We start from the raw sequence: 24,186 nt of genomic DNA on the forward strand, positions 1-24,186 counted from the left end.
ATCTATACTTGCATAGGCAGTGAGAGGCTGGCATGGCACCCTGAGGGGAGTGCCATGTCGACTTACTCATTTTGTTCTCACCAGCACACACAAGCTGGCAAGCAGTGTGTCTGTGCTGAGTGAGGGGTCTCCAGGGTGGCATAAGACATGCTGCAGCCCTTAGAGACCTTCCCTGGCATCAGGGCCCTTGGTACCAGGGGTACCATTTACAAGGGACTTATCTGGATGCCAGGGTGTGCCAATTGTGGATACAAAAGTACAGGTTAGGGAAAGAACACTGGTGCTGGGGCCTGGTTAGCAGGCCTCAGCACACTTTCAATTCAAAACATAGCATCAGCAAAGGCCAAAAAGTCAGGGGGTAACCATGCCAAGGAGGCATTTCCTTACACATACCTTGTGAGTCTAGCACCAGTCATGTGCTGTGTTCGGGAACGTGTCAAAAGTATTTCGACTGAGTGAGGGACCATGACTGTTAAAGGGTGTCCCATCACTATTCCTTCACTCTGAGTGAGTCTGATACCAACTGCGGCTACGGCACGCAAGCACCCTGGCAGTGCTGCTGCGACCGGATCCAAAGTAGCTGAAAAATATGCTACTGGTCTGTTTACGCCACCATGGGCTTGGGTCAAGACAGACAAGGAACATGCATCACGTTCATGACAAAATAATGTAAAAGGCTTTGTGTAGTCAGGCATACCTAAAGCTGGAGCCCTGCACATGCATTCCTTTAATTAAATAAAAGCATCCATCTCATCTCCTTTCAGCTCAATTTCATCCAACGCATCTTTCTGGGTCAATTTCAGCAGAGGTTTTGCTAGAGTTGAGAAGTTGGGAATCCATTGGCGACAGTAGCTCACCATTCTCAAAAACTTCCTCACCTCCCTTCTCGTCTTTGGGGGACTCATTTGGAGTACACTTGTTATTCTTTCCTTCATTATTCTACGTGAGCCTTTCTCTATTTGGTGACCCAAATATTTCACTTTCTTTTGACAGAATTGTAACTTTAAAGGGGACACCTTATGTCCATTCCTTCCCAAATAGTTCAGTAGGGCAATGGTGTCGGCTGTGCAGTCACTTTCTGTCTTGGACGCGATCAGTAAGTCGTCAATGTACTGTACTAGGGTTGACTCAAATGGCAACTCCAGTGCTTCCAAATCTTTCTTTAGAATCTGATTGAAGATTGATGGTGACTCCGAAAACCCTTGAGGAATTCGACACCAACTGTAAACTCTGTCTAGGAATTTGAAACAAAAGAGAAACTGGCTGTCCTCATGAAGAGGTACAGAAAAGAACGCTTGTGATAAGTCGATAACTGAGAACCATTCAGCATCACAAGGAATTTGAAACATTATCACAGCTGGATTCGGTACTACAGGACAACATTTTACTATTATGTCATTTATTTTCCTTTCAGTACTCCCTGCTTCACAAACTCATCAATGAGCTGGGCAACTTTTATGAGGGTGTCTTGTGCCATATGGTACTGTGGGGTCTGGGGAAAGGTTACATTGGGTTTCACAGTCACTTTCACCGGTTCCACTCCTTTCACCAATCCCACCTCCTTCCCTGTCATGAAAAGAATTGGGGTGTAAAATAGGGGATTAATGGCGCTCAGGAAGCTAATTGGCCAAGTGTAGCATCAGGGGTTACCTACACAAGGGAAAACACCCATCCCTTAAAGGTTCAAAGAAACCCAACAAAGATTAGCAAAATGTGAGGTCCCCCCCTTATTTTTAATTTTTCAATGTTATCTAGTTAACAGTCAACCAGGTCAAAATTCAAGTGAGTAAAGTTCAAGTGAACGCAATCTTAAATATCACGCCAGCCTTTACAAAGTCCAATCATATCCAAGATTTATTGGATCACATCTTCTGATTATCAACATCCTTCATGAAGATACACTTTGAGCCAACACGTGTTTCGTCTTGGGAGACTCCTTTTTGTCCCCAACGACTTCTTCAGGGCTCTAAATTATGAATACATCATTTGTATTAGAAACCAAAATGCTCAAACTATATGATACTCAATGTAAAATTTAGGATACCCTTCAATAGAAAAAGACAGTAAACACCCAGTGGTGTGAGAGGAATAGTGATTCTCCTAGTTATCAAACCTTTTAATGATCTATTCTAAACACCAAATAGCCAAAAAGCCAAAACAACAACTCAAGCACACCCACATAGGTACTCTACCAAGTTAACCTACACAGATGGTCACAGTGCTACCAATCACCAGAATAAAATAAAACGCACAAGAAAACTTAAACGGTTCATCCTAAACATATGATACCATAAACCACATCATAGTTGCCCACACAAAATAATCTATGCCCGTGCATTACAATTTAAATTCAAAAGGCAAAGTATTAATGGACATTCACCAAATTACATATGTTTGTCAATGTATTCTTAAAGTTAATCCTACCATATATACTTACAATCTCATATAATGTTGAGTTATTTTAAAGTGTCCTCGTTTCGACTATGCAGTACATCAGAACGGCATACCTATTAAACCAATGAACAACACCCAACATAACTATATAGGTGACCAAAAACCCAAATTGAAAATCCAAAATTAAGTTGAAAACGTGAATCAAGTTCCTCGAATCCTAAAAGCTCATTATTTTTTGGTAGCCGTACACTTCCAGGCTAGAAAGAAATATATATCTTTTTATAGTTACCAAGTCTGTGATCATCATTAATCAAAGTTCTCAATTAACAGCCCAAAATGATCCAAATACGATATCCGAAAAGTCCTTACCTCCTAAAGTTACAACCGATCCGAAAATGGCGTTCCCATGATTAGGAAACGCTATGTTGCGAGTGCGCACCAGCGCGTCTCGTAACTACAAACGTTTAAGTATGTTTCCCGAGCACCCGATATCAAACTAACCAAAGACGTTGTTCCTATAATTAGAATACGTCACGTCGCGAGTACGCATCACCGCGTCTCGTGTCTGCACCAGTGAAGAGTATTCTCCGGAGCGCGATGTCACCGCGCACATCAAAAAAATAAAAAACTGACTGAAGTCTATTGCTTAAGAGAACGCGGTTGCAATATTGATGTTTACCAGATAAAAATAAAAAAACAAAAACTAGTTGGCGCTTACCGTTGCACTTTAGGCACGCGCCCAACTAGAAAATGAAACTATTTCCTTCCCTGTCATGTCCCACACTTCCTTTCCGACTGTTTCTTGTAACTCATCAGGAATGTCTGCCTCAGTGACCATTGGATAAAGGGTAATCAAGGGATACTCTTCATCGACAGTTTCCACTTCGTCCCCTCCTACACTGTCCTCTTCTTCCCCATCGCTGCTCGTCTGAATTTTAATTCCATCATTTGAACACATAATTGAACATCCCAATTTGCACAATAGGTCTCTCCCTAACAGTGATATTGGGCTTGAGTCACACACCACAAATTTATGTGACCCTCGGTAGTTGCCAATTCTGACTTGTACTGGATCTGTGATTGGGTTCGTCAGGTACCTATTTGCCACTCCCACTACTTGAACTGTTCTCCCTGAAAGTGGCAAATTTGGTACTTCAACGCTCCTGACAGTGGAACGTGTAGCTCCTGTGTCAACCAAGAATGAAACGCGATGACCCATAACTTTTCCCTCCACATACGGACCCTTTTGATCAACTTCCAAAGATGCTGCAAGCACGCAATTTCCCTCCTCATCTGAACTTTCACTCTCCCATACATCGTTTATTCCATTCTCACTGTGTAGTGGGAATTGGTGTACTGTGTCATTTTGACTCATTCCCTGACCCGCAACCTGTTGAGGAAGCATTGCTTGCTGCTGATTCATTGGTGCTAAGGGTATTTGCATTTGCTGATTAGGTACCATGGGAAACTGCTGTTGCATTGGCTGCAAGTGTGTCATTTGCACACGGGGCATTTGCACCTGTTGCGGTTGTATGGTTTGTAAACCCTGCAGCTGGTTTATATTGTTTTGAAAATTTGGATTTGGACCTCTCAGTTTCGGTCCTCTCATAGTCTGGAATGCATTGACATCATTGTTTTGCTGACCTATACCTTCCTGCACCATCATTGGGCACTCCCGTTTCCAGTGCCTGACGATTCTGCACGTGTGACATGGCATCACCTTCTTCATTGCCTGTATACCATTTGGAATCATAACGTATTCAAATCCGGACCATTATTCACAAAACCTCCTCGGCCTCTGCCTCTCATCTGCGGCTGAAACATAGCATTTCCCTGCTGCTGCTGCTGCGGCATCTGTTGTTGAAACCCTTGCAAACCTTGTAAGCCTGTCTGAGCTGCTCTGAGCTGCATCACCATCACCTTCTCTTTCAACCTTTTCTGCTTTGTCTCAATCTCATCACTGCAGTATTTTGCATAATTCAACACTTCATCGATCGACTTTGACTGCCAACAAATCAAATGCGTTTTAATCATCTGGCTGATTTCGGGTCTCAACCCTTCCACAAACCTGAACACAAAATGGAGCATGTCTTTTGCCTCAATCGTCTCTGTGCCACTGTAATTCTTAAATGCTTTTAACAACCTCTCATAATACGCATGTATAGACTCTTTAACCTCTTGTGCTGTCCTGTCAATCCTCTGCCAATCCACGTTTTTCGACGCAACCTTGGTTTTCAAGTGCTCTATCACTTTGTGGTACAAACTCATTACCGTAGGTGATGGCGCACCTGTATCCCTATCTCTCTCTGGTTCACTTGTCGGCCAACCTACAGCCCTCTTACAATCTTCCCACAAATCTGCCGGAACCACTATTTCAAATAATGTATTCAGGTCTTCCCAGAGACATTTCGCGAGTTTCACAAATCTATCTGTTTGCTGATACCACTCGATCGGTTTCTCTCTCAATTTAGGAAAGTCATCCGTAAAGGATTGAATATCGCACCTGTGCCATGGTACATGTACAAGCTTTCCCCCTGCTGTCTCTCTCATTGGTAACATAGTTATCAGATCGTCCTTCTGTTGTTTTTTCTCATTCCGCTCTGGAGTATTTTCTTTCTTTTTGTCCTTTTTCTTAACCCATCTGCTTTCCCACTTGTCTAAACATCTCCAGACCTGTGTACTCTGCAGTATCTCTTTAAGATGAGTTTTCATCCCTGCGGATCTCATGTGTTCAAAATCTTTTGTGTCGAAATCTAACCTATAACTTCTACTCAAGTGTTTAGTCTTACTTATATCAATCTCGTTTCTGTCAGCAATTTCTTGTAACTTCTTGTGTATGCTGCTTACTTCTCTTGTAATTCTAGGGCACATGTACCTTAATTCTTCCTCTGTGTATGATTCTAATCTGTTCAAACCCATTGTTCCCTCTACCAGTTCGTCTCCCTCCATACCCAACCTTATTTTATTCAGATATTCTTCTCCCTTCCCACTGGATGTACTCTGTGGAGAGTTCAGGCTGTTGAACCATTGCGTTAACTGTTGTGCGTTCAGTCCCATCAATGTAGCAGTTACATCAACTGCCACCGATGGTTTCTGTAATGTTTCAGTCTGTGAGGTTAACGGTACCAATAGTGGTGGGTGTGACCTTACCACGGTTGATGGAGCACAAATTGGAATTGGACTGAATTCTGACAAGGACCCAGATCCATTTGGCAATGCTGCTATCGGAGTTGTCTCTGGAGTGGTTTCTATGCATCTTCTCCCTGTCCCATTCTGTATCATTAACCCTTGGTCGCTTGTGCTTTTATTTGCCTGTATGTACAGTGGTACTGGTGGACCTACAGTGATAGGCAGAGATATCGCATCTGGATTCTGCCCGTTCCCCAAATTCTGTGGCATGTTAATCCCCACATTATGGTTCATCATTGCTGGCATGCTTAACTGGCTCCCTGTCACTTGGGTATGCTTCGGCACTTCTTGTGTCCGCTTTTGGGGCATCAAGAACTGTGTTGATTCAGCTTCAATCAATGTTGGTCTTTGATAACTCTGTCCTTCCTGTGTCGTTAAATCAGAAGTCGCTCCCATATTATGCTCATTGCAGCAGTGCCTTTGAACCTGTGACTGATAGTTATCGGCAGGTTTCAATGTAGGGACGTCTGGGTACATTCTCTGAACCTGTGGTATTTGTGGAAAAAAAGGCATGTCGGAGCTGCTCGGTCTCTGAGATATTCTCAAATTGGATGTTACATTACCCTGTGTTGGTTCTGGAGGGGCAGTACTGACACTTGAGCCTTGTTCGTTTTCCACATACGGTGGCGGGCGATCATTCAACAATTGTATAATGAACTCCTCATCGTCTGACTCGTCCCCCCTTTTTGAGTTTCTATTGCTCTCTCTATCTCTGGACTGACTCCTGTTTGTCTTATAGGTAGCTTTCCTTCCTTCCGTTTCCCCTTCATCCGTAATTGCTGGGAACAATTTAATCCCCTGCAATACGTCTGATCTCCAAACCTTTTGTGTGGTGTCCCATCTAGCATCCGCTAGTGTCTTCTCTACCTTTCTTATCCTAGTCTCGAACTTCTTTTGTTGTTGGTTTCTAGCTATCAGCTCCCAAATTGCTAACGCTTCAAACTGTGCTGGTCTCGGGGGTACTTTCATGTCGTATAGTGCAAATCTCAGATTTTCTAAAACCCTCAGATTAAACGACCCGTGGATAGGGAACGCTACACTTCCATGTTTTTCCGTTAATTTGCACCATTGTTTTAACCACAGACATGGCGCTACACCCTTTTCTTCAATGACAATGTAAGCTGGCGTACCCTCAGGCGGTGTTTCTTCTCCTACATTTGCTTTAATATAAACATCTCCCCTCATGGCACTTTTAAATGCTTTGAAAAACTTCATCTTTCCGTCTCTTATTTTTCTTAAAATGTGTAATCAGTAAGTGACTTTAATTCCCGGAATACTCTTCGCTTGCCTTTCTCCTACAGGTTGCGCTTCATGGACTGTGACCAATCCGTGCGCGACCCTTCTCTCCAAACGACCTATCCCAGCGCGGCTCCTAGTGACGTCACACTCACACACTGCGGCTGACAAAGTCCTGCGGCTTGTCTTCTTTCACTCGTTTTTCACTCTCAAACTAATTTCTGCAATATAACGCGAGCACTTTACCAAAATAATAAAACAAATCTGTTGGTTTACTACAGGAAGGGTAACACAATCGCTTCAGAAACCTTAGGGATTTTTCACTAGCCTCGGCAGTTATTCCATCTTTCTCGGTTTCCCGCTTTCGCAAGCAAAATTTGACCCGCAAACTTTACTCTCAACTGATCAATGAACTATTCTAGTGCACTTTAGAATTCGTCAAATCTCAAAGTCGAAGTTTTTCTTTCACTCCGCAACATTCATACCGATTCGTTGACCACGCCCGATCAACCTATTAAACCGACCAGATTACAACATTAAACAAGTGTCTCATTCACTTTTCAACATACTCCGGAGTCTCTTGACCTTGCAGGGCCCGTCTCAACATCAACAACCACGTGGACAATTTTTTCTGCACATAGCGCTACACACACGTGAAGTTTGACGACTTCCCTACTCTCACACCTTTAGAATAACACCCTAAAATCCTCTCACAAACTCTTCAATTAATCTGCGGCAATAAGCTATGCAAGCGCAAAACCCTGACTTCACTCATACCGTCACTAGAAACGCCGAAACCATTCTCACACCTCCATGTCCTCCATTCGCAAGCTCTGAGATCCCGGGAATGTCATTGGGGACTTAGGGCATCATCATCCCTCCAACTTATTCTATCAAAGAAAATTCTAGCTTGACTCTGTCTATTGTTCGGATGGGGTCCCAAAGGGCAAAACCATCAATCTCTGCTACCATCTACTGATAACGCATCCAGCCCTTATAAATTACCTGTACCTGGACACGTTGGAGGTCGGTGGATCTTTTAACCGAGTCGGGCTCTCCTCATCCTAGAATAGTCGAGTCATTCGGATCAATAATCAATAACTATTGTAATCAATAATCAATACTCAATTAATAGATCAATATATCACATCAGAAATCAATAACAGTTTGTAATACGGCGCACCATGACCTTTCAGTCATGAATAACCACACCAGTTTATTAAAAGTTAGTGAATTTATTTCCCTATATTAACAAAGCTAGCACGATGTATATGAGTCTCAAAATCAAATATATATGGAAAAGAACATTGCAAGCTGTCCATAGCGGCGGAAGAAACGCAATCTACGCAAAATGTGAATAATAATGCACTCAGTTATTGCAATACAAATCACTAATATAACTAACTGTATTTGACTGATTTCATACATTGGTCAGCATAACAAGATTTCAATTCAACTTGGTGCATCAAATGAATCCCTCGACTAACCTCTAATTAGCATTGGCATGTGGGACTTCATGCAAAACGAATTTAGTCAACACAAATTTGGAAAACTTCTAGCTAGGACCCTAAAAAAATAGCAGTTGGTACCTAAAAGGAAAAACACAATGCATAATACAGTTATCCTTTCATATTTACCAAATACAATCAGCATTCAAGAAAATTCTTCGTCCTTCAGGTACCGGTTCGATCAGCATGGGGCAGGTTTCGAAAGGGGCAAGGTTAAGGGCAAGCTTCCTTGCAATCGGCAAGGAAATAGGGCAAAGTTATTTCATGGGCAAGGCGGGGCAAATCAAAGTTAAAGTCTCTAGGGTGAGAATTCTTAAAGTCTCCTTCTCTCAGATAGAGAAAAGAACATCAGGGTGTCGTCCAAAATGGAGTCTGGCATCAGGCTTCAAACTGGCATCAAGGAAAATGGCTGACTTCTCTTTGTCCGGGGGGTTTAAGTAAGAATCATTCCAAATTCTGCAGGGTCTTCCATTGGAGGGTTCATAGGTTGGCTTCAAATTGTCCAATGAAAAATTGTCTTTTACTAGAACTCATTTATGCATACATTAGCCTTGAAGCCTTGGAACACAAGTTGTATCATGGTTTGCCAATTATTTTTGGTATCTGTACCTTCATTGTCCGCACCTGCAGAGACTGACCTTGTGTCAAAGGGGATGAAACCGGCCTAGTACGAAACCTTGGAGATAAGTGTATTAGTCATCTCTGCTGGAAAAATACAACTTCAAGCAAGAATATATGTTTCATTAGTTCAAGGAAAAGCCACGCAGTTAGAATTTGAGACCAGGCAACTAGGCCAAAGCCTGTACTAAATTTAAGCTAAGCGAAACAGTTTTCAAACAAGAAATCATGGCATACATTTGCAATTATGACGTATTACTACATTTTCAATACTTCATGATTAATAAAGCTCGTTTACAATGATGGCGAACTACCCCGAGGGCACAATTTCCCTCATACAATTTTCTTTACTAAAATCACACCACGTTATACGTTTTGATTATGCGATATGTATGAATATATGTCAGACCTTCTTTTTCTGCGTCATCAGTCTACATTGGCCACATTGTGCAGACGGAGGGCAAGATTATACAGGGGACATTAGGTGCCCCAGGCTAATGTTGGGTACAAAGTGGGTGGGCATAGATACCCAAGGTTAGTAAGTATCAGCTGGGTCTATCACGCATTCAGGCAGCACGATCGACGTATTGCAGGAGGCAAAAAAGCAGTGGCACTGTACTCAAGTACATGAATCAAGGTGTGGCCTACTCACTTGCACCATTGTGCTGTAGATCACCAAGCAATCAATAGCACCTGGGTTGACAAGAAGCCAAAAAAAAAAAACGCATTTCAGCTCAGGATTGCAATAGCCTGGGAGAAAGCAGAAATTGCCTTGGTCCGAAGGAAACCAGCGCTGTAATGCTGGGAAGAGTGAACCCTGAACGCTTCAAAGCACAGGACAACGTATAAGTAACTGTTCTTTCTTCTGAATCAAAGTCAACACTCTCTTGATATGTGTTATTGTGTTGTTTTGATGCATTGCTATACTCATCAGAATTTATCTCGCAATAGACAGCGAGACGTCTCTGTAGATGAGTCCTAAAAACAAGCCTATTTAAAATGATCCTTCTTGTTCACCAAACATTCCTTGGTGTTGACTTGTTGTTATAAGACGTTTTGTCCATTCATGTTCCTTTACAGTTCTTCTGGCAGGTTGTAACTGTGTGTGCACTCCTGATGGGCAGGATGGGAATTTCGGATGCATGACCCAAGCACTGCAGTAGCCTGCTCCTTCATTTTCATCAGATAGTGGATCAATTAGCTTTCCAAAAACCCTTCAAGCTACTCATTCGATTCGTTCACCAAAATTGTCACAAACCGGCAGGTCGCTACTCAAAATAGACCTCTGGCACCTTGGAATTTATTGTTTGTGTCTATCATAGTGATAAGCTTTGGAGTGCTTTATAAAGGCTAAAATAAACCAAATAGTAAGTTAATTGTTCCAGTGCTAAAGGCTTTCAAAATACAGCCTTCACAGTCTGAAAAGAGATTCTGTCAGCACAATGCTTGAAAGGCTTCATTGGATCTCTGTCAGAAACAAAAAAAAAACAGAAATTATCTGCAATAATGCTTCCCCATAACACCCACATCCAAGACCAGAAATAGCCACACGATTCTTAAACAAGAGGCCCCTCATAAGAAATCCCCTCAAACTTACCTTCTTAAAAAGATGTAAAACTCATCTTTGCAGCAGGCATCTAATCAAAAGGAATGTGTGAAATTTAGGAAGATTATATGAAATTACAAATAATTACATAAAATGTAAATCCATTATATAGAGCTTTGTTTTATCAAGAAATGCGCCTTTGCCTTGCTCTTTTATGAAAGGACGTATTTTGCAGTAAAAAAAAAAAATAGTGCAAAAAAAAAAAATGGAGCAAGTAACTGCTGCCTGCTTTCAACGATTTGCATTATTCCAGCATTCTCGTAGTAAATTTCTACCGTGAACAGCAGATAATTACACGGCGTGGCATAATGGTATCATTTTGGAAAATTCACATAACAAGGGTAATGCAAAAGTCCCACATTTAGCGACTTCAACCTAAGCAATTTAATTTTTACCCAGGCTTAATAATCAGCCTCTGTGGGCCTATGCCATGAGCCATCTTTAAGCCTCTTCTGAAGCAACAAGCAGTTGCTATATTCTGTGGCTGTTTAAAATCTCGAACTAACAAGCAAAGAGGAATTCATATTGATCCATTGGCACAATTTGGTTTATAGCATGCATGATGCAAGTTATAGAAATACAATTTAACTAAAATACCCTACAGTTTACGATTAATACAGTACAAACTGTCTCTGATGTAGAGACATTCTAAAACATTCTTGTGTTAGATTATTAATAATATCAGGGAGACAGCTGAACCAATGATTCTTCAGCAGCAGTGATAGTTGAGGTTGAATGGCACTCAAATGACATATTTGTTAAATCTTTCCCTAAAACCACCACAAAATCCTGCACAGATCACCACATCTCCCAAAAGTTCTCTTAGTGAGATTATGAGATGAACTAAAGCATCATCAAACATCTATCCCGTAGCATCAAGCAACTAAACTTTCATTCACCAAGAGTAGACACAACCTCACAATTCGTTTTTTTTTCCAGTGCAAGGGGGGGTCACATGCCCCCATAGCAATTATTAGTTGTTGTTTTGGGGAGTGGACAGAAGACAAGTAGTATCGTTCTCCAGTATGTTTTTAATTGAAATTAAAGCATGGATTCAAGCACTTCAGAAATTGAGGCTAGAAATGGAGAAGACAATAAAAGAGATAAAGTGAGAGAGAAATTGCATGTTAACAATGAACTAAGACAAAGAAGGTAAAATTGATATAATGGTGCAAAAGAAGCAACGATTGTGAGATACATGATGCTTGAAAAAGTAGAATGCACAAGTGACGATTTGACATAAGAATAAACACATGGCGTGAAAGGTAGGGTGTGGAATTAGGAGATTTTGCCAGAGAGGAGAGCATGGGAATGTACATCTGTGAGAAACAATTGTCAGGGAGAGGAGAAGATATGAGAGTCTGCTGAATGAGAGAAGTGGGTGACAAAGAAGATGCCTGAAATAATTTTTAATAGAAACCTATCAAAGGATATAGAAGATGATGAGTTCAACGTTTGTGAGGTTAGCTAGAAGAATATGTGTGGGAGACAGGAGAAGGTAGGCTTTAAGAAGGTAGAGGGAAAAATGGAAAAGGAGATGAGAATGAGCAGTATGTGGAGATTGCATACGTGAAAAGAGGGAGGAGGATGAATTATGTAGTCGGATGAACGAGAGAGTGGGTGTGGGAAAGTAAGTCTTGTGTAGGAAAACGTGGAAAGAACAGGGATAGTTCTTGAGGAAAGATATGTGAGATAGGTGAATACTTTGCCCCCAACATAAGGCATCCTTTCGCCTCTGTAAATAGCAATGTGGCTCTATTGCTAGGGCAGTATAAAAAATGCCCCTTCATCTATACTGCCAAAACCCCTTTCACAGGCCCTGTAGGGTGAAGAGGGGGAACTGGATTACGAGACAGAAGGACGAAAGAGAGGAGGCATGTGAACAAAAAAGGATGGTTAGAAAGAAACAGTAAGAAGGGGAGAGCAACTGTAAGAGAGTTTGGTGAGAGAGAAACTAGAGAGAGATGTAGATATGTGAAAGAACACTGTTAGAAGAGAAGGTTAGAGATGAGAGTAAAAAGAGAGACAAAAGTTAATAAAAAATTAAGAATACATAAAAGTGTGAGAGAAGGAGGTGAATGAGACAGAAACAGAGCAAAGGTGACAGGCACAGAGGCAGTGATGTAGGTGTTAGAAGGAAATAAAGGACGAAGAGATAGATTTTTAATATTTGCCCCTGGAAACATTTCCTCTTGCTGCAGAAGTGCAAGTAACTGCCCCCAAGCCACTTTCTCACCTGAGTAGCAATCTGTGTGTACAGGGTTGACAACAGCTCCATATATTCAGGTCTATAGTAACTGAGGGCCTGATTTAGAATTTGATGCATGGGATAATAGGACAAACAGTACGTACATCATCTGCACCATATTACAACTGTCACTGAATGTAACGCACTTTTAATATGATGGCCGTGACATCTGTCACATTTGTGATGGAGTATCCTGTGCTCTGAACTCTAAATCAGGCACTAAGTACAAAGGCATATCAATGCAAGAATGGCAGGGGCTGCTACATATTATGCTTGTCTTTGAAGACCTGTATATTGGGATTCCACTACTATTATAAAATGAAATAATCCCAGCTCAAGGTTGCGATACAATGCAGGAGTGGCTCCTACAAAGGGGCTGTAATAATTACTGCTTATCTTGTTTGTTTATGTGCCATTAAGTGCTGTATGGCTATCAAATGTAGAGAGGAAATTGTAGAATATGAAGGGGGCTGAGGCATTAAGCTGGGGTCAGCTAGAGAGGTTGGATCAGACCTCTACACCTGTATTAAACTTTCTTCAATTATCCAGCTGACTTTGGTATCATTTTTTGAAGAGGATTCTATTACGCTGGAGATGAAGATGCAGTGGCGTAACAACATTTTAGCGGGCCTCCTAGCACAGTACATGAAGGCCCCCCAACGGACTCACACAGGAGCTGTCAGGCCGGGTTACTGTGCTGAGGGCCCTTCTTGAGCTCGGGGCCCCCCGCACTGCTGGGGCCTTTGTTACGCCAGTGCGAGGATGACTGATGGAGATCCCAACTCTGACATTTTACATTGAGGATTTGTGTTTTTCTGTTTTTTAAATCGTACATACTGTTGCTTTGCGGCGGATCTTCAATTGGAGTTTACTATTCGTTCCTGCTGGGCCAAAACCTTCGAATTGTCATTAGCACTGTGAAAATCTGCCAGTGTTATATGTTTTATTATGTACTCTAAGGCCCATGTTTATACTTTTTTAGCACCGTATTTGCGTCAATTTTTGCCGCAAAAGAGGCGCAAACTTACAAAATACAATTGTTAGAAATGGGGTTTTTGGTTGGCAGTCAGGTTACCCTCTGTACAAGCAAAAGCCCTCACTCTAGTCAGGGTAAGTCACACACTATCCAAGATTATCCTGTGCCCACCCTCTGGTAGCTTGGCACGAGCAGTCAGGCTTAACTCAGAAGGCAATGTGTAAAGTATTTGTGCAATAAATCATACAATACCACCATATAGCACCACAAAAATACACCACACAGGGTTTAGAAAAATATAGAATATTTATCTGGGTAATTGTAGGTCAAAATGATCAAAGTTGCAATACGAATTTGTAAAGATATCACTGAAAAGTGATATTAAGTGTCTTTAAGTCTTTAAAAAGCAATAAAGTGTCTTTCAAGCACAGAGTACCTGGTTTCTGGTGGGAAATCTCCTCAGAGGGCCACAGGAGAAGAGATGCGTGGAAAAAGGGGTGTGTGCGTCGATTTCCTCTCAGCACACACAGACTTGCGTCGTTCTTTTCCACGCGGGGAAGTCGGGCGTCGTTTTCCGGCGCGCAGACAGTCTCTTTTTGTGGATCGCTGGGATTACCAGATGTCCCGGGTCTGTGCGTGGATTCTCCTGCTTATTTTCCGGCTGCGCGTCGTTCTGCGGGGCTGCGCGTCGAAGTTTCGATCTCACGGTAGGCGTCGCGTCGATTTCTCCTTGGAAGTCGGGCGGCGTTGTCCTTGCGAGGCCGTGCGTTGCAATTTTGGTCTCACGGCAGGCGTCGCGTCGATTTCTCCTTGGAAGTCGGGCGGCGTTGTCCTTGCGAGGCCGTGCGTCAAAGTTTCGCACTCACGGTAGGCGTCGCGTCGATTTCTCCTGGAAAGTCGGGCGGCTTTGTCCTTGCGAGGTTGTGCGTCGAAGTCTCGATCGTCCCGAGGGCGTCGCGTCGATCAGCGTCGGTGTGCGGCGTTTTTCTCGCCGCGAAACAAGCTGTGCGTCGAAATTTTCGGCGCACGGAGCGTCCAAGTGAAAGGAAGAAGTCTTTTTGGTCCTGAGACTTCAAGGAACAGGAGGCAAGCTCTATCCAAGCCCTTGGAGAGCACTTTCACAGCCAGACAAGAGTTCAGCAAGGCAGCAGGGCAACAGCAAGACAGCAGTCCTTTGTAGAAAGCAGACAGGTGAGTCCTTTGAGCAGCCAGGCAGTTCTTCTTGGCAGGATGTAGTTTCTGGTTCAGGTTTCTTCTCCAGCAAGTGTCTGATGAGGTAGGGCAGAGGCCCTGTTTTATACCCAAATGTGCCTTTGAAGTGGGGGAGACTTCAAAGAGTGGCTAAGAAGTGCACCAGGTCCCCTTTCAGTTCAATCCTGTCTGCCAGGGTCCCAGTAGGGGGTGTGGCAGTCCTTTGTGTGAGAGCAGGCCCTCCACCCTCCCAGCCCAGGAAGACCCATTCAAAATGCAGATGTATGCAAGTGAGGCTGAGTACCCTGTGTTTGGGGTGTGTCTGAGTGAATGCACAAGGAGCTGTCAACCAAGCCCAGCCAGACGTGGATTGTAAGGCACAGAAAGATTTAAGTGCAAAGAAATGCTCTCTTTCTAAAAGTGGCATTTCTAGAATAGTAATATCAAATCCGACTTCACCAGTCAGCAGGATTTTGTATTACCATTCTGGCCATACTAAATATGACCTTCCTGCTCCTTTCAGATCAGCAGCTGCCACTTCAACAGTGTATGAGGGCAGCCCCAATGTTAGCCTATGAAGGAAGCAGGCCCCACAGTAGTGTAAAAACGAATTTAGGAGTTTTACACTACCAGGACATATAACTACACAGGTATATGTCCTGCCTTTTATCTACACAGCACCCTGCTCTAGGGGTTACCTAGGGCACACATTAAGGGTGACTTATATGTAGAAAAAGGGGAGTTCTAGGCTTGGCAAGTACTTTTAAATGCCAAGTCGAGGTGGCAGTGAAACTGCACACACAGGCCTTGCAATGGCAGGCCTGACACAAGGAAAAGGGGCTACTTAAGTGGGTGGCACAACCAGTGCTGCAGGCCCACTAGTAGCATTTAATTTACCAGCCCTATGCACATAAAGTGCACCTTACTAGGGACTTATAAGTAAATTAATAGTCCAATCAGGTATGATTCAAGGTTACCATGTTTTAAGGGAGAGAGCATATGCACTTTAGCACTGGTTAGCAGTGGTAAAGTGCGCAGAGTCTAAAAACCAGCAAAAATGAGGTCAGAAAAAGAGAAGGAGGAAGGCAAAAAGTTTGGGGATGACCCTGTCAAAAAGCCAGGTCCAACATGACCCCCTCCCAGCCTAAAGCCAGGGTAGACTAATCAACACTCTGATGGACTTCCCTGCTTAAGGCGATAGAACATGGACAATGGCCCACTACTGCAGGGGCACTCGCCAGTTCTACGCCTTTCCGAACTCAGTGAGGCTTCTTTGTCTATACTCTCTGGGGCCACTGATCTGGCCCATGGGGAACCCTTCTCATCACCTGAGGACCCCATCTGTACAGCTCCTAACTTTAATTTGCTTACAGATGTATCCCAGTATGCAGACAGTATCACCATGGCCAACAAAGTGATGTGGCCCATTCCATTCCTTGGGTCTGACTTCTGTCCCCAACCCAGGGAAAACTCTGCCCACAAGGACAGAAACCAATAGATGCCACTGACAGCTGTCAGTGTTATGAGCCAGGCCCCTGACCATCCACTGCTAGGTGGAGACCCGGAGGGGGGCCGTTGGCTGAGCTTCTCCTCCAGCTGGGGGGCTGGTAGGGAGCTCCCAAGGGATTCCTGTAGCATCCCAGAATGGGGGGTAGTAACCCCAGGGGTCTGGCACCCCTTCTCCACTCTCACCAGGTCAGGGGTGGGTCCCTGATACTGGTCCCTCAGCCCAGGGTCTGTACTCTGAGGCTGAACAGAGGGCAGGGGTGAGTCCTTTTTCCCCGTGCCTCCCCATCTGGGCTTCCATACCCTCCTCTGGGGAGTGGTACCGCCAGATATCTGAACTGTTAGGGCACCCTTGGGGGTCGGCCCTCTCAGCTCTCCTGACACTAAGGGAAACTCATTCCCCAGAATGCAGTCAATGGGCAGCTGGGGACTAACTATGACCCGCCTCTGGGTCACCTCCCCACCCCACTCTAGGGACACCCGGGCCATGGGGCGGAAGAAATCTTCCCCAATGGCTGGAGTCACTCTACACACCTGTCCGGTGTACTGCTCTGGTGACACTAGTCTCTCCACAATCATGGTAAGACTAGCCCCCGTGTCTCTCAGAGCGGTGACTGGGATCCCATTCACTCCCACCTGGTGGAAGTGACGACTCCCACCCTCAGGGATCACCAGTTTACCCTCTGAGTCCACCTCCCAACTGAAGGAGATGAAGGCATGGTCTACGACCTGCCCCTGGGGACGACATTCCCCTAAGGCCACATTGGCCACCCCTGTAGAGGTCCCAATATTGGGTGAGTTCTTTGGACAGACAGAGTCCCCCTTCCTGTGTCCTATCTGGGAACACTCAAAGCAGCGGGGTTGGGAATGGGATACTTTGGGCCACTGCCCACCAGAACCCCCACCCTGTTTCTCAGAGGGGGTATGGGAACCCTTTCTTCCCCCCTTACTCGGGAACTCGTCTGGGTCATCTCTAACCTCCCCCTCACTTTGATGGGGGGAACCCGGAACTACCCTTCACGGGGTCACTCCCAGATACCTTTTTGGACACTCTGGTGCTTGCCCAGAGGTCCTCCTCCTCAGCAAGCTTCCTGGGATCAGTCAGCTTACTATCCACTAAGTGCTGGCGCAACTCTGTAAAAGTAGTATTAAGCATATGCTCTCTCAGAATCAAGTCATATAAACCTTTATAATCAGTTACTTTGTTGCCCCGCACCCATCCATTCAGTGCCTTACTGGAGAAGTCAAAGAAATCTACCCATGTTTGTGTGGTTTGTTTGGTGCTGTCCCTGAACCTCGGACGGTATCCCTCAGGGGTCAGCCCAAACTTGGCAAGTAAAATGGCTCTCTGAAGTGGGTATGTGTTTTGATCAGGTTGATCCAATGTGAGGAGTGTATCCCTCCCCAATGGCGGTACATAACCCCACATAGCTACCCCCCATTGCCCTTCAGGAACCTCATGAGCCCTTAGTGCAACTTCATAAGCAGCTAACCATTTATCTATGTCATCTCCCACCACAAAACTGGGCACCACATTTTTGGGTATACGAACCTTCTTTTCTCCAGCAGGTCCTGTCAGTATGCTGCCACCATTATTGCTGGATTCAGACTGTCTTGCCTTGATCTCCAGCTCCTTGAGACTCAGTTCATGAGCCAACAATAGTTTCTTTTCAGCCAGAGCTCCTTCAGCTTCCACCTGTTTGGCTGCTCTTTCAGCTTCCGCTTGTTTGGCTGCCCTTTCAGCTTCTGCTTGAATCTGTTTGGCTGTTCTTTCAGCTTCAATCTGTTTGGCTGCTCTTTCAGCCTCAGCTTGTTTGGCTTCTCTTTCTGCCCTTCTCTCCTCCTGTTGAGCCTCAATTTTCAATTTTGCCATTTGCAATTGGAACTCCCTTTCTTCTCTCCTTTCCTCTGCGGTCAGGCTTTGCCCAGAGACACTGCTCCCTGGTCTGGAAGGGTGCACAATTGCAGTGGTAACACCATCCACAGATAGTGAAAATTCCTCTGAGGGGCCATTTTCTGGCTCCTCTTCCTCATCATCCTCTAAATGGGCTTCTGCCCAGGCCCTCAGCGCCACTTGAAAGTCCTCCTTTCTGGGGGCCCCTTGGGTGGGTACCCTCAATGCCCTGCAGAATCCTCTTAGTTGTTTGACCGTATATGTATCCAACTGGACTAGGTCAAAGTCCCCTGTCTGAGACCCAGTCAGAGACATGTTGAGTGAGGATTTAGTTTTTGAAAATTGTCAGGAGAAAAAAACGGATTTGCAAAAAGAGATAAAAACCAAGTTGACCTTCAACTGTGGGTAGGTAGTGAAATACTTAGCTACTGTATGTCACTGCACAAATACAAGTCCTATCCTCACCGCTGATCACCAATGTTAGAAATGGGGTTTTTGGTTGGCAGTCAGGTTACCCTCTGTCCAAGCAAAAGCCCTCACTCTAGTCAGGGTAAGTCACACACTATCCAAGATTATCCTGTGCCCACCCTCTGGTAGCTTGGCACGAGCAGTCAGGCTTAACTCAGAAGGCAATGTGTAAAGTATTTGTGCAATAAATCATACAATACCACCATATAGCACCACAAAAATACACCACACAGGGTTTAGAAAAATATAGAATATTTATCTGGGTAATTGTAGGTCAAAATGATCAAAGTTGCAATACGAATTTGTAAAGATATCACTGAAAAGTGATATTAAGTGTCTTTAAGTCTTTAAGAAGCAATAAAGTGTCTTTCAAGCACAGAGTACCTGGTTTCTGGTGGGAAATCTCCTCAGAGGGCCACAGGAGAAGAGATCCCTGGAAAAAGGGGTGTGTGCGTCGATTTCCTCTCAGCACACACAGACTTGCGTCGTTCTTTTCCACGCGGGGAAGTCGGGCGTCGTTTTCCGGCGCGAAGACAGTCTCTTGTTGTGGATCGCGGGGATTACCAGATGTCCCGGGTCTGTGCGTGGATTCTCCTGCTTATTTTCCGGCTGCGCGTCGTTCTGCGGGGCTGCGCGTCGAAGTTTCGATCTCACGGTAGGCGTCGCGTCGATTTCTCCTTGGAAGTCGGGCGGCGTTGTCCTTGCGAGGCCGTGCGTTGAAATTTTGGTCTCACGGCAGGCGTCGCGTCGATTTCTCCTTGGAAGTCGGGCGGCATTGTCCTTGCGAGGCCGTGCGTCAAAGTTTCGCACTCACGGTAGGCGTCGCGTCGATTTCTCCTGGAAAGTCGGGCGGCTTTGTCCTTGCGAGGTTGTGCGTCGAAGTCTCGATCGTCCCGAGGGCGTCGCGTCGATCAGCGTCGGTGTGCGGCGTTTTTCTCGCCGCGAAACAAGCTGTGCGTCGAAATTTTCGGCGCACGGAGCGTCCAAGTGAAAGGAAGAAGTCTTTTTGGTCCTGAGACTTCAAGGAACAGGAGGCAAGCTCTATCCAAGCCCTTGGAGAGCACTTTCACAGCCAGACAAGAGTTCAGCAAGGCAGCAGGGCAACAGCAAGACAGCAGTCCTTTGTAGAAAGCAGACAGGTGAGTCCTTTGAGCAGCCAGGCAGTTCTTCTTGGCAGGATGTAGTTTCTGGTTCAGGTTTCTTCTCCAGCAAGTGTCTGATGAGGTAGGGCAGAGGCCCTGTTTTATACCCAAATGTGCCTTTGAAGTGGGGGAGACTTCAAAGAGTGGCTAAGAAGTGCACCAGGTCCCCTTTCAGTTCAATCCTGTCTGCCAGGGTCCCAGTAGGGGGTGTGGCAGTCCTTTCTGTCAGAGCAGGCCCTCCACCCTCCCAGCCCAGGAAGACCCATTCAAAATGCAGATGTATGCAAGTGAGGCTGAGTACCCTGTGTTTGGGGTGTGTCTGAGTGAATGCACAAGGAGCTGTCAACCAAGCCCAGCCAGGCGTGGATTGTAAGGCACAGAAAGATTTAAGTGCAAAGAAATGCTCTCTTTCTAAAAGTGGCATTTCTAGAATAGTAATATCAAATCCGACTTCACCAGTCAGCAGGATTTTGTATTACCATTCTGGCCATACTAAATATGACCTTCCTGCTCCTTTCAGATCAGCAGCTGCCACTTCAACAGTGTATGAGGGCAGCCCCAATGTTAGCCTATGAAGGAAGCAGGCCCCACAGTAGTGTAAAAACGAATTTAGGAGTTTTACACTACCAGGACATATAACTACACAGGTATATGTCCTGCCTTTTATCTACACAGCACCCTGCTCTAGGGGTTACCTAGGGCACACATTAAGGGTGACTTATATGTAGAAAAAGGGGAGTTCTAGGCTTGGCAAGTACTTTTAAATGCCAAGTCGAGGTGGCAGTGAAACTGCACACACAGGCCTTGCAATGGCAGGCCTGACACAAGGAAAAGGGGCTACTTAAGTGGGTGGCACAACCAGTGCTGCAGGCCCACTAGTAGCATTTAATTTACCAGCCCTATGCACATAAAGTGCACCTTACTAGGGACTCATAAGTAAATTAATAGTCCAATCAGGTATGATTCAAGGTTACCATGTTTTAAGGGAGAGAGCATATGCACTTTAGCACTGGTTAGCAGTGGTAAAGTGCGCAGAGTCTAAAAACCAGCAAAAATGAGGTCAGAAAAAGAGAAGGAGGAAGGCAAAAAGTTTGGGGATGACCCTGTCAAAAAGCCAGGTCCAACAACAATTGTATTGTAAGTTTGCGCCGCTTTTGCGTCAAAAAGCGGCGCAAATGCAGCGCGAATAAAAGTATAAATATGGGCCTAGATGTTTTGTTTTATCTCAACTGCTGTGATTCTGAATGCAAGGAAGTACATCAAGCATTGGCACGTGAAATCATTGAGAGTTAGAATGTATGTGGGTGTACTGGCACGAGTCAGGCTGAACGCTGAGGAAGGTGGCAGTCAACGCACAAGTAGAGGCACAAGATCAACTGTGTGGCTTGGAGAGCAGCGGTGTACAGTGATTATACAGTGTTCATGTAAAAGGAAACAAAAGTGAAAGGAATGTACCATAAACTGTATTAAAGTCAAGAGCAAGTATTTACCAAGAGGATGCTGTTGATGCTGCAGTTGTTTTTTCAGTTCCATGGATTCTCAGATGCACAGAGGCTAGCTTCTGGTTCGTGCACCACAATGCTGGAGGATGTATGCTCATCTTCTTCATCTGTTATGAACAATTATCGGTATTCAGTATTGAAGCATTGTGCTATCTCAAATATGAGCAGTTTTGTTTAGGACATTTTGATCTCCGTATTGACAACCAGCTAAAGATAGTACTTCACTCTGTAACAAGAACACTTTTTAGTGTTGTTTTTAATGTAATTTATTTTACTGTAATGTTATTACTTTACTCTTATTTTCCTTGAAGGGAAAGGTCTCAGGCATAAAATCGAGCGCGGTGTTTATGTCAATATTTTTTTTGCATGGCATGTGTATAATTGGAAAATTGACTGCATCTTCAATTATAGTTATTGCATGAATTGAGTGTTGGGTTTGCTATCAAGTTCAGTATGCAAAATATAATGGCCCAGCCATTTTTTTAATGACTGTTGGGGTGCCATATATAAAGTGGCATAAGTGAAAGAAAGATTTTGAGAGATAAGCAATGGTTTGTGGTGCATCCCTTAATGCTGAGAGGAAAACAGCTTTACTTCTACATTGTCTAGGCTACGAAGGGCAAGAGGTCTTTGATCACCTTCCAGAGGTTTAGGAAAGCAATGCTTTGGAATTAAATGAATATGAAACCTATATAAAAAGATTAGATAGACATTATTTATTTACCTAAAGACCCCTAATGTATTGGGTCCGCCTTTGGACATCCGAATTCCTGTCCCCTTATCAAGCTGCAGTTGCCGAGCTTCTAGCGGACCGCGGTGTGTTAAAAATTCCCTGGTTCAAATATATCAGAGTCACGTGCCAACTTATTAAAATGGAAGAGATGTGGAGAAACCCCCCCCAGCCTGACAAAGGAAGTAAAGGCACGAATAAGGCAGTGCTATTGGGAGTTCATTTTGACCCAACTTTGGTCCAAAAAGGACCATGGTAGTAGGACACTACAGTTCTTGGACCACAAGTTTAGTCCCAAATTTGAGGCTTTTGTGAATAACATCAATCCCCCCTATGCCAAAACTCTTTTCATTAAATTTAGGCTAGGGATATTGCCTCTTAATACATTTACAGAAAGATGGTGCAAGGAGGTTCACAAATTGAGATTTTGCCACTTTTGTCCTCAGCAACCAGAGACACCAGCCCATTTTATGCTTTTTTGTCCTAGATATTTGGTGCCAAGGAAGAAGTGGATAATCCCCTTATGCAGATCAATAGGGATAAGGGAACACAATATATCCTTGTGAATTCTTACTAGCGACACAAGTGACAAGGTGGTCTTTGCTGTTGCTAGGTATTTACAAAACACTTGGAAAATAAGAACTAGAGAAAACATTGTTGACTGAGTGGATTAGCCATAGTCACCCTAGGCCTCAGTTGATCATTATGGGCATGAATTTACAAAGGCTCTTTTTTTAAAGGATAAAATGAAATTGTTGTCAGTTTGTATTGCTGCTATAACTATGTGTGCCATCAGCTCATTTTAATTTAAGTTACTGTAGGAAGACATAGATTATCCTACGGTATCAAGTTTGAACAGGCCCTTACGAGCATAAAATCTGATAGTTGCTTTGTATTGTTATAACAAATGAGTTTTAATATCTTAATCTAGTAGAATTAATTGTTCCTTTTTAATGTTCCATGTCTTTTATCAATTCATAATTTTATTGTATGGTAAGTGTTTGTTATTTATTGGATACTTTTATGGCTTCCAGCCGAAAGAAAGTTATTTATTATTATTATTATTTACCTAAAGTGAGCACAATATTGGAAAGATATAATTTTGGGAAATGTAATCAGAAAGAACGGGCGTCTGTAGAAAACTATGTGACAAATCTTAGACATTTGGCCTCTTCATGCAACTTTGCTGCGTTTTTGGAAGGAAGGATTTGAGATCAGTTCATGTTTCGGTGCAATGTTGAAAAAGTATGTGAAGACCTCTGCCATAAAGATTACCCCCATACTAGATGAACTGTTATTAGTGGCTAAAACAATTGATCACTCAATTAAATGTGTGGAAGTAGCACAAATTGAAGGGGCCAAATAACAGAGTATACTTGTGGTCAAAACAGTTTCAAAAGACAGGAAAAGAGAAATGACTTAAAAAAGACAAGAAGAATGATTTTGTTGGAAAATGCTACAGGTGGGATAGAGCTGGGCACATGGCACATGATAAGACTTGCTTTTAAAGCTACATGTATGTTTTGTGGGAAAAGGGGTAAGTTTGCAAGTGTTTTTAGAGAAGGAAAACCCGAACTGAAAGTTAATGATGGTGATGACCGTGTGGATATTGAGTGTGGGTAAGTTATGTTACAGATCACTGGCAATGAGGCACCCAATCCAGTTGATTTCATATAGGTTGAGGGTGAACGAATTAGAGTTCTAGTTGGCTCAGGAGCTAAAATTACAATTGTCTCTAACAATTTTTGATGAAAAACACAGGAATAAGATGACATTGTTCAAACCTGACATCAGGCCGTATGTAAATGGTGGTGAACCTATCAAGCTTTGTGGTTATTTTATCGAATTGATAGAGTATGAACAATGGCAAGTTTCTGGGAAGGTATATGCATATGAAAAAGGAGATAGTATAATATGATGGTTCCATCAAAGGGATTTAGGTTTAATTTTAGATCCTAAAAGTGACCCTCCTATTGAA

At 43.7% G+C, this 24,186-nt stretch overlaps 1 protein-coding gene across 9 annotated transcripts in view; it reads right to left on the reverse strand.

Moving 5' to 3' along the window:
• Positions 1 to 4,143: 4,143 nt before the first annotated feature.
• The window catches only part of LOC138285393 (uncharacterized), a 99,563-nt gene continuing 79,520 nt past the window's right edge, over positions 4,144 to 24,186 (reverse strand). For 5 of the 9 annotated variants that reach the window (XM_069225270.1, XM_069225267.1, XM_069225269.1 and 2 more), the window contains 3 exons: positions 21,467 to 21,585; positions 10,543 to 10,582; positions 4,144 to 10,412 (listed from right to left, as the gene is read on the reverse strand). In XM_069225270.1, the coding sequence (XP_069081371.1) occupies positions 4,144 to 6,798 (2,655 nt within the window). In that variant the 5' untranslated portion in view covers positions 6,799 to 10,412; positions 10,543 to 10,582; positions 21,467 to 21,585. The remainder of the gene's footprint in view (positions 10,413 to 10,542; positions 10,583 to 21,466; positions 21,586 to 24,186) is intronic. The other 4 variants (XM_069225274.1, XM_069225273.1, XR_011201586.1 and 1 more) reach the window with 3 other exon arrangements.

The sequence above is a fragment of the Pleurodeles waltl genome, chromosome 3_1 (genome assembly GCF_031143425.1).
Source record: "Pleurodeles waltl isolate 20211129_DDA chromosome 3_1, aPleWal1.hap1.20221129, whole genome shotgun sequence".
NCBI classification, from domain to species: Eukaryota; Metazoa; Chordata; class Amphibia; order Caudata; family Salamandridae; genus Pleurodeles; species Pleurodeles waltl.